The sequence below is a fragment of the Pteropus medius genome, unplaced genomic scaffold (genome assembly GCF_902729225.1).
Source record: "Pteropus medius unplaced genomic scaffold, Ma_sr-lr_union100, whole genome shotgun sequence".
Classification (NCBI taxonomy): Eukaryota; Metazoa; Chordata; class Mammalia; order Chiroptera; family Pteropodidae; genus Pteropus; species Pteropus medius.
The window spans coordinates 239813-249448 of NW_024350398.1; the positions used below are offsets into that span (position 1 = coordinate 239813).

Genomic DNA, 9636 nt, shown 5'->3' on the forward strand with positions numbered 1-9636 from the left:
ATTCTGGCCCCACAGCTGGACCCAGTGCAGCACCAACCCAACGTGACCCTACTGGGCACGGAGCAGCAGGCTTCCTACCGGACTCCGTCACCCAGAGGTGCCGTTGCGAGGGTCCCCGGGAACCGGCAGTGTGCCATTCCAGGCACTGGTCCAGTCTGTCCTCACTCAACAGCCTTCGCCACTAACGCGGCTGCCGACACCTGTGACCACGTCTGTGCGCGTGCTTTCATTCTCCGGACGAAGGACGGGGAACGGGGTGGCTGCATCATGTGTTCCGTGCAGGTTTATGTTTCTAAGAGACCACCAAGCCGTTTCCCAAAGGGACCGTCACTCTCGCCGACACGCTCGGAGTCCTGACGGCCGCACGCCCTGACACTGCGTGTGGCCCATCCTGTTAGCCACGCTGACAGGTGTGCGGTGTGTCTTGCTGTGCTTTTAATTCACCTTTCGCTAACGACTAGCACCGAGGCTTTCCAGGGGCAAGTAAGCCATCCGTACATTTTCTCTGATGCCGAGTCCATGCGAATCTTTCACCTGTCTAAAAATTTTATGTTCTTATTGTCTTATCGAGCCGTGACGATTCTTTACGTATTTTGGATGCGAGTTCCTCATGGGCTTAGGCGGTTTGCAAATAATCTCTCCCCTTTGGTGACTTCTCTTTTTGTCCTCTTAACAGTATATTTCAAAGGACAGAGGTTCTCGGTTTTAATGAAGCCCAATTCATCCATTTTTTTTCTTTTACGGGTTGTGGCTTTAGCATTGTATCTAGTAAATCCTTGCCTGACTCAATCCACAAAGATTTTTTCTCCTATTTCTTCCTAGCGTTTTACAGATTTAGGTTTCAGAGTTAGTGTAGCCCATTCTGATTTAATTTTGTGCCTGGGGTAAAAATGGTCCCTTATTTAAGACTTTAACTTCAGCTGCGTGGTGGCTGGGTTTCAGAAAACCATGTGATCAACCAAATGCAATGCATGAGCCTTTTTGGGCCTGCTCAGAACCATGTTCTGTGAACAGACACACGTGAGTGCTCGCCGCAGCTGGGGGACGCTTTAACCAGGCACGTGTGGACAAGCACGCATGCGAACCTTGGCGTTGCTCATCATGTGATTTGGGGTCACCCAACGGTGTATTCAGGCCTCAGGAAACCTCACGAACAGGGCTGGGGCTTGAAGCCAATTGCAAAGCCTCCAGACAATCAGCGAAGGGGCCGGGCCACCTGTCCCTAAGGCTGTAACTTGCTGTCTGACTTCCTAATTCTGTCAAAACACCAGTCACTTGATTCCTTGGCACAGGGGCCAGTCAGATCATTAGAAGCTCACGTCAATGTGTTTGACTCTTGTGTTCACACGTTAGTGTTTTCTGTGGCATCGGAACCTGTTTAACAGCTGATAGAGACATTTAACGTGCGCCCTTTTCTCCCGGAAGCTGCCGTTAAATTGATACTGTGGCTTATAATCGATGACATCTTGGAATTGGAGACACATGGCGACATGTGCTGTTTCTTGCTTTGGAAGCTGCCAGGTTGGGTCTGTTGTCTGAATTCCGGTCGAATTCCTTAGCTGACAGCTCCTGTCCCAGGGAGCACACGTCACATCTTCGGACGAAATCCCAACGTCCTCGTTTCGGTTACACCGAGGTGTCTCACGAGGATGATGACACAGCGTTCACTAAAGGATGCAGGAACAGCCCCGTGGTGTCCTGCTAGCTGCTCCCACTTAGCGCCGAGCGAGGGCTGGGGCCACCAAGGCCCGCCGCCTTCGCTGCAGCCCAGCTCCCACTGCCCGCACGGGGACGCCACACCAAAGCCCCACAGATGGGAGGGTCTGAAAAGGGCCGGTGTCTTTGGGATCCCAAGCTGGCAGAGGCCGTGCACACAGATGCAGCGGACGCTGCCTGGGTTTGCGTGGACGAACAATGCGATTCACCCAGCCCTCTTCCCACAGGTTTAAGGACTTCATCTACACGTACCGCATCTTCCAAGAGGAAAACGGGTATTACAGCTTGCAGGTGAGAGCACGCAGGCGTCTGGGGGAAGCCAAGGCCACCCCTCGACTGCGCCTGCCGAGAACAGGGGGACGCCGTGCAGAGCTAGCATCACGTGATAATGGGGGCCCTGCCTTTCTCAGAGTATGGGGAGGCACTGGGTGTGGCCCTCTTTGCGTCACCAAGGTGGCAGGGACCTGCAGTCCTGGTTCCTTAGCCGCCAGCTGCATGCACCTGGGCTCCAGGTATGACGGCTGCTGACGAGGAGGCTAACAGACACGGGCGTCTGCGGGTTCGGGCGGTCGGGGCAAGGCCATCAGCGGGTCGTCCGCGGTCTCTTGAATTTTCCTGGTTTACTGAGAGCTGAGCTTAAAAGAGGTAAACTTTTTTGCTCCTTTTGAATTTCTTTCTCTGGCTCAGGAAGTAGTGTATAATCAATGTGCTTGACTCTTTAATTACCAGCGGGGGGTCTTGAAATGACCTTTCTGAAACACCTGCAGTTCAAGGTCAAGCAAACTTTACTGCAGGATTTATCAGGATCATCAAATGCTGGTCTCCACTGTGCCCGTGAAAGAGGTTAGAATATACAGTGATCCATGCGCACACACGCACACACGCCCCTTCCACAGAAAGGGGACGTCAGCGAGACAGCACGGACAGCAGCTGCACAAGGCCGCAGAGGAGGCGGCTGTGGAGGCGCCTGAAGCGGACCCCCTCGTTTGAATCCGAGTGTGGATGAGGGACAGCCTGGTCTTTAGGGAACACTGAAGCATTTACAGTTAAAGGGCCATCATGTCTGCAACTCAAAAAGTTTTAAAAGAATGTATATACGTGCATACACACAAATATATGTACACACACACAAAGAGTCAAAAGCAGATAAAATGCTAACATTTGGGGTGTGAGTAAAGAATGTAGATGGAAACGTAAAAATATTTTTGCAACTTTTTTCAAGTTTGAAATGATTTCCAAGCGCACTGTCTTCTGAAGCGTGGTGTGCTTTGGACCTCTCCTCCCTCGTGCCCACCTTGGCAAACTGGGTGACCCGCCCGGAGGGGCCGGCAGGCCAGCCACAGCTCACGCGGCCTGCGATGCTGCCGTCCAGGCGGACGGGGTCCCTCGCCTGGGGCCTCCCCACAGGACCTCAGTGTCAGCCTGACGCCCTCAGGGAGTCGAGCCCCCGGCAGGCCAGCCAGCCCGTGACCCCTGCCCTCTGTGGGCAGTGCGGCAGCCACCGGGAGCCAGTGACAGCCACAAAGCCGAGCCCCTGAGTGTGAGGAAGCGGAGGCCTTTGGCGGTCGGTGGTCCTGTGTGCTAGGAGCTGTCCTTGGTCCCCAGCTGCGGACAGGGAACAAGCATGCAGCCTCCGGTGGGCCCTGCGGCCTGCTTCGGCCTCCATCAGCCTCCGCGTACTCTTCTTCCCTGGACTCTGAGTTCACGAGCGTGGAAGCCGTATATTTGCACTTCCTGCCAGCAATCCACGACGCCAGGATCTGGTGTGTCTACAGGGACTGCCCAAGAGGGACCCACATGGTCACCCTCTTCACCCCGAGTGGCTGGATCACGGGTGTCTGACAGACAGGCCTCTGAGCAGCTGGTCGCTGACCCTGGGGCCTGCACTAAGCCGTTTGTCTTTGGTTTGCCAGCGGGGGCCGCGCTGGGCGTGTCACGTGTCACACACAGCTGTACGGTGACCAGGGTGTCCCTCTTGTGTCTGTGCAGACCATGGAAGGCGTTCAGAAGCAGATCTTCCCGAACTTGAAGGAACTGATCTCCAAGTTTGAGAAGCCAAACCAAGGGCTGGTGGTCGCCCTTCAGAAGCCAATCACCAGAAGCAGCCCGTACCTGAGTGAGGGGAGGCTCAGGCTGGAGCTGGATGACATTTACGGTAATGGCGGAGTCAGGGAGCGACCCGAGTCCGGTCCCCAGAATGGCCCACCACAGCGCCTGCAGGGAGGAGCCGGCTTGCTGGGGGCCCGAGGCAGCCGACATGCTCCGCGCTGGGTGGCTGGGCAGCCTGGGCAGCTGCGGGCACCTGCTTTCACACAGGGGTCTGGGGACAGATGGACACAGAGGCAGTCCTCAGGTGAGGGAGCTGCTTCCGCTGGTCCCCCCGGGCTCCTCCTGTGACGTTCCATGTGGTACTTATGAAGTGTCCATCCACCTAGCTCTGGGGACAAACTCTGCAGGTGTGCAGCCACGTGGGGACCGTGCGGGGAGCCCACGCCCCTGGACAGCCCCAGGCAGCTATCACACGTTGCCAGCTTGGCTGTTTCGTCACTGGGACACTCAGTTACATTCCCGGGGCAGGAGATAGCAGGACCCACTGGCGGCTGAGAGCAGATGAGCTGAGGGAGGCGGGCAGAGGACAAGGCGTCCTGGGGACCAGTGTCACCGCCCTGCCGCTAGCCAACAAGCACGGCTGTTCCTGAGCACAGTGACCTTCCTGTACCTTGTCCCTTGCTCTGTCCCCCATGCTGGGGCCTGCTCACCAGGTCCCCTTCTGCAAGCTCAGCTGCAGGTGACGCCCTTGGCCACTTCCCGCTGAGACGCAGAGTGACGAGCACGAGGGGCACAGCTAGGACCCCGAAGGCCAGATGGGCCACAGAGGGAGGCGGGGGCCGCGCGAGTTCCAGTGGTGGAGAACGGGGCACGTGTCCCAGAGGGCCCCTTAGAGGCTGTCCCCGAGACCGAGAAGAGAGCGGAGTGTCACCAGCGAGCTGTCTGCTCGTCAGCCCTGCCTACCCCTGCCCCGCATCCCCTGCTGTGGCCTCCTCAGAACGAGGTTCAGATGTCCTCACTGTGGGCATGCCCGGGCTCCCTCCTGTTCCACGTGCTACCCCGCCACTGCAGGCTTCACGCACGCGTGCCAGGGACAGGCCTCGGTGCCCCGGGGCAGGTTGGGGGCGTGAGCGCTGGGTGCGGGGCTCACGCGTGGCTGCCGTCTGCTCACCAGAGAACTGCAGCAGCGACTACGTGAAGGTCTTGCCTTGAGGACAGGGTGACGTGTCCCCACGGCCCGGCTCGTCCCGGAAGGCTGAGTCCTCGGAGATGAGCAGACAAGGCGACCGCGCCGTCCTGTGTGCCCCCCGCATGCCGCCAGAAGCTTCGAAGCCTCTTCCACGTCGGGGCAGCCGGAGCCCGTCCCCTTGCTGGGTTGTGGCACAGCTGCATGTCACAGGTGACGTCACCTCGGACCATGCGGTCGGGGCGGGGGTTACAGCTGTGACGCGCAGCCCGAGTCCCAGGGCTGTGGCTGCGTGACACTGGAGGCCGCGCCCCCTCTGGGCCTCCATTTCTTTATCCGCGGAACGGGAGGCTGGGTGGTGACACGTGCTGCACCGCCTCTCTGCTGAGCCGGATCATGCCCGGTGACATGTGCACATGTCAGAAGTGGCCGGGCCCCGCCCCCCGGCCAGTGCTGTCCACCCCACCTGTGCCTCCTGGCCCCGGGCTTCTCCCTCCCCACTGCCCGGCGACCCACCTCCTGCTCGCTCCTGGTCCTGGTCTTGCTGGCGGACGTTGCCTTGGACAGCCTCGCCCGAGTCTGCCCCTCCCATCAATGTCCCCCCACTCGGCAGCACCGGTGGCTCTGTACAGTGACACACGTGGGCATTTTATGGAACCGGTCGGTGTGGCTCTTGTCCCTGCTGGCTGTGCCTCGGAGCATGGGGGGCTCCCTTGTGTCCTCGGCGTGCACACTCGGCGCGCAGGAGTGACTGACCTCGGCGTGCAGGAGTGACTGACCTCGGCGTGCAGGGTGACTGACAGTATGCCCACCGCCCAAGGAGACCGCAGCTGGTCTTGGGCCTGGGAATCCCGCCACCCGATCGGACTGTACGGCCGGCGGGTGTGGGGCGAACGGGTGCTGCACCTGCGTCCCACTCCCCACACTGGCCCCGCCTCTCCACGTGACTGAGGAGACACTCTGTGACCAGCACGCGCTGTGGCTGGAGCCCCAAAGGGCGAGCCATCGTGAGCTCCTGCAGCTGCCCCCCAGTAGACACGGAGATGCGGCCACACTCCACGGACGGGGCGAGCCAGCCCCTCCGGCTGGTGCTGGGACGCACGCCTGAGGCGAGTCCTTGTTCTGTCTGTGTGGTACGAAGCTGCGCGTCCAGCGTCCAGGGCCCACGGCCATCCTTGGCACGGAAAATACATCCGGTGATTATTCCCGGACTGGGTGGCTGGATGAATCGCTGTGTCGCACGAGGTCCCCCCCGGGTGGCAGTGGCGTCTGTCCCCTCGTCCTCACTGCTGCAGCAGGAACCACACGCATCGAACGCCGATGCCGCACCGTCCCGTCACCTAACGCAGCCACGCTGCTCAGCTGCCACTCAGCGGCCACTCAGCGGCCGGCTTCGGGAAGTCGACGCTGCGCTTCAGATTTCTGCATGAAAACTCATAAACTCAGTGGAACGGAGATTTATGGAATCGTGATGGAATCATACAAGGCCGTCTTCCTCCTTTGCCTATTTTCGGCGTCACCTTTGTAAGGCGCGGTGATCCGTCCCTCGAGAGCTGGCTGGAGTTCTTGCAAGGCCGAGTCCGAGGCTCTGGCGAAGAAGGGGAGACGTCTTTTATTAACTTCTTGAACACCCCTAATTCTCACTGGTTTGTCCAGTTATTTTGCCAGTTTCGGCACCGTGTGTTTCCAGGACTTTATCTACTTTGTTTCCTTTTCGTCGGCGGTTGGCTGCTGAGACTCTTCTAGCGTTTTAAAGCTGTGCTGTGGCTGAGTCGCCTCCTTCACTCTGTCTGCGGCTCACTTTTCGATCAATCAGTTCTCTGCGTCTTAGTGGCCCCTTCGAGCCCAGCTTTGGTTCTTCACGCTCTTCCGTTATGGTTTTTAGACTGTCCTTCTCTGTCACGTTTACTTTCATTTTTTTGAGCTTACCTGGCTGGTTTGCAACATTTATCTTTTTCTAACGAACACATTTAAAGCCGAGCGCTGAGCTCACACCACTTCGGACGCGTCCCGCCGCCTCGGCGTGAGCCGTGCAGGTCCAAGCAGCTTCAGAGCCCGAGCGCCCGGCCAGCTCTGAGCGCCGGGGCCGTGCGGCAGTGCAACTGCTTCCCGCACACGTTTGTCTCCACGTCCGTACAGAGCCCGGACTGCGGGGCACGGAGGTGACTCTGCTGGTCCCCACGGCCCCCTGGCCGAGCGCGAGGTGAGCGCTGTGTGCACGTCGCGTCTGCTCGCCGCCCTCCTCACTGTAAAGCTCCTTCTCGTTGCCACCCTCAGCATACTCGAGACTAGAGACCGTGTAGAGCAAGCGCTGTGACGGGTTCCTTTGTCCGTCCATTCAGTCTCTGAGTCGGAGAGAAGCGAGTCTCGTTCGGCCCGACGGCGAGCTGGGGTCAGCGCCCGGCACCCTCGGGAGAGCTGTTGTGGGCGCTGCAGGCGCGTGGCTTTTTCTAGCTGTTTGACCATCTTACTGTTCCTTTCGTTTCACGAAGCGTCCCCGTTTGTCTCTCGAGATTTTTGCCTTCATCGTATTTTTCAGCGTCTAAAAATTACCCCTGCCTCCCTTATTCGGGCTCGCCCAGCAGATGACACCCCATACCTTGGTTTTCATTCTTTTCCCCATGTATTTTGTGTTAAGTGTCTTCTGTAGACAGAACGTTGCTGGATCTAACTTCTTTCCGAGTAAAGTTTTTCTTTTTGGCTGGTGGGCTCGGCACACTTACATTAGCGTTGAAATGATTTTTGCTACAATCGCGGGTGGAATGTTTGTGTCCCACTTTGCCACACAGTGAAGCCCCCAACATGACAGTGTTTGGAGGTGGGGCCTTTGGGAGGTGACCAGCCTCCTGCCCGCCGTGTCCACCCGATGGAGCTTCCCAACCTAGCCCTCTGGTGCTGGCAGCGACTCTCGATGGCTGTTTTCCAGGGTCCCCCAGGTGTCACTGCAAGGCCCCGCTGGGCCTGAAGCCCCCACCGTGGCTCCCCAAGTGGGGACAAGGAATCGAGTCCCCACGAAGACATGCAGTCCGCCTAGACGAGCCAGCCCTCACTGGACAGCTCCCAATGTGCCCATGGCTTTTGCCTTTCACGTCCCGGGATGTCCCCCACCCCGGGCCCGACCTCCCCAGACACAGCTTTTGTGACCCGCTGCTCTCCATCTGCTGCGTGAGGCACGTGCCACCTCGCGGGCCTGGGCTCACTCGGTCCTCGACCACACAGCTGGGACTCGAGCTTGAGGAAACGTTTGAGGACCCGTTCAGACGGGGCGGGGACATCCTCTGTGGGCGAGCCCGAGGATCTGTCCCAAGGTGGAACACTGTCCCCCGCACATCCTGAGAAACGTGGGGAGGGGGATCCCCGTGGAAATGGCCTGAGCCTCCGCCTCGGGCCCCACACACCCGACGTAGCCAGGGTCCCCTGCACACTCAACGGCAGAGCCCAGCCCCCAGCACGGTCACGCGGTAGGTGACAAGGCGGCACAGAGGCCCGTCCACCCCTCCCTGTCTCTCATCCACCCCTCCCTGTCCCTCATCCACCTCCTCCCTCTTACCGAGGCTCGAGGTCTGGCCGGTTGTCAGCTGTGTGAGTCCTCTGCATCCCTGGATGTGACACAGGCCTTGGGCTAGCTCTGCCCCAAGCCACATGCTCTGAGATCACCGACAGAATCTGGCAGTAGCCCGCCCCTCCCTGAGGGACGTCTGCAAGCACACCCAGCTCCGTCCTCCTCCCGCAGGACAGAGCCAGCTCACACCCCCAGAAGGCCATCGGGGAAAAGGCCAGAGGTCAGCGCTGGCGAGGACCTGGAGAACCAGGAGCCTCGTGCGCCTGGTGGGAACGTAAGCTGGTGTAGTCATCATGCCAAACAGAGTGGCGGTTCCCCCAAAACTAAAACCACGACGACCCTGTGACCCAGCAATCCCACTTCCGACTGTTTATCTGAAGAGCACAAATGAATTTGAAAAGATCCGTACCCCACGTCCAGAGGGGTGCACGTACACACTGGGGTGCTGCTCGCCACGGAAAGAACGGAATCGTCCCATTTGTGACGGCGTGATGGGCCTCGAGGCTGCGTGCTGAGTGTCAGACCGAAAAGCACAAAAGCCGCAGGACTTCGCCCGTGTGGGACACAAAACGCAGAACGACAAACTATCAAGACACAAAAACAAGCTCATGGGCACAGCAGAGTAGGGGTCGCCGGCGGGGACGGGGTGGGGGGCACGCAACCCGGACACAGAGGTCACGCTATGACCTTGTGCACCTAGAATCACGTAACATTACCGACCAATGTCACCCCAGTAAGTCTAACTTGAGTCACTGGGCTGGAGGATGATCCGTCACCAGTGTCCCCTCTGCTCCCAAAGGTCTTACCTGCGAATGTCATGCCGATGCCCGAGACACCATGGTCCGCTGGAAGAGGGACAGTCACGTGTCGCCAGGGGTCGGAGGCTGGTGGCCCGTCCCCTCACGTTCCGTGTCCCCGGTCATTCTCTGCCTGACCGTCCAAGTCGGAACACCAACCACCCCCCCCATCAGGAGGGTACAACCAGACCAGCAAAACCAAATAAATCTCTTTATTGTGCCATTGTCTTCTACCAGAAAATTATTAAAATATAAATATAAAATCTCTAGAAAATACTCAGATCTGTAATCTCCGCCCCCACCCCGACCGGGCCAATCTCTTTGCC

General features: G+C 58.8%; 1 protein-coding gene across 1 annotated transcript in view; it reads left to right on the forward strand.

Annotated features, from left to right (window-relative positions):
* The window catches only part of SH2D1B (SH2 domain containing 1B), a 15276-nt gene extending 5697 nt beyond the window's left edge, over positions 1–9579 (forward strand). The window contains exons 2-4 of the mRNA XM_039839835.1: positions 1944–2007; positions 3706–3871; positions 4940–9579. Of these exons, the coding sequence (XP_039695769.1) occupies positions 1944–2007; positions 3706–3871; positions 4940–4977 (268 nt within the window). The 3' untranslated portion in view covers positions 4978–9579. The remainder of the gene's footprint in view (positions 1–1943; positions 2008–3705; positions 3872–4939) is intronic.
* Positions 9580–9636: the final 57 nt, after the last annotated feature.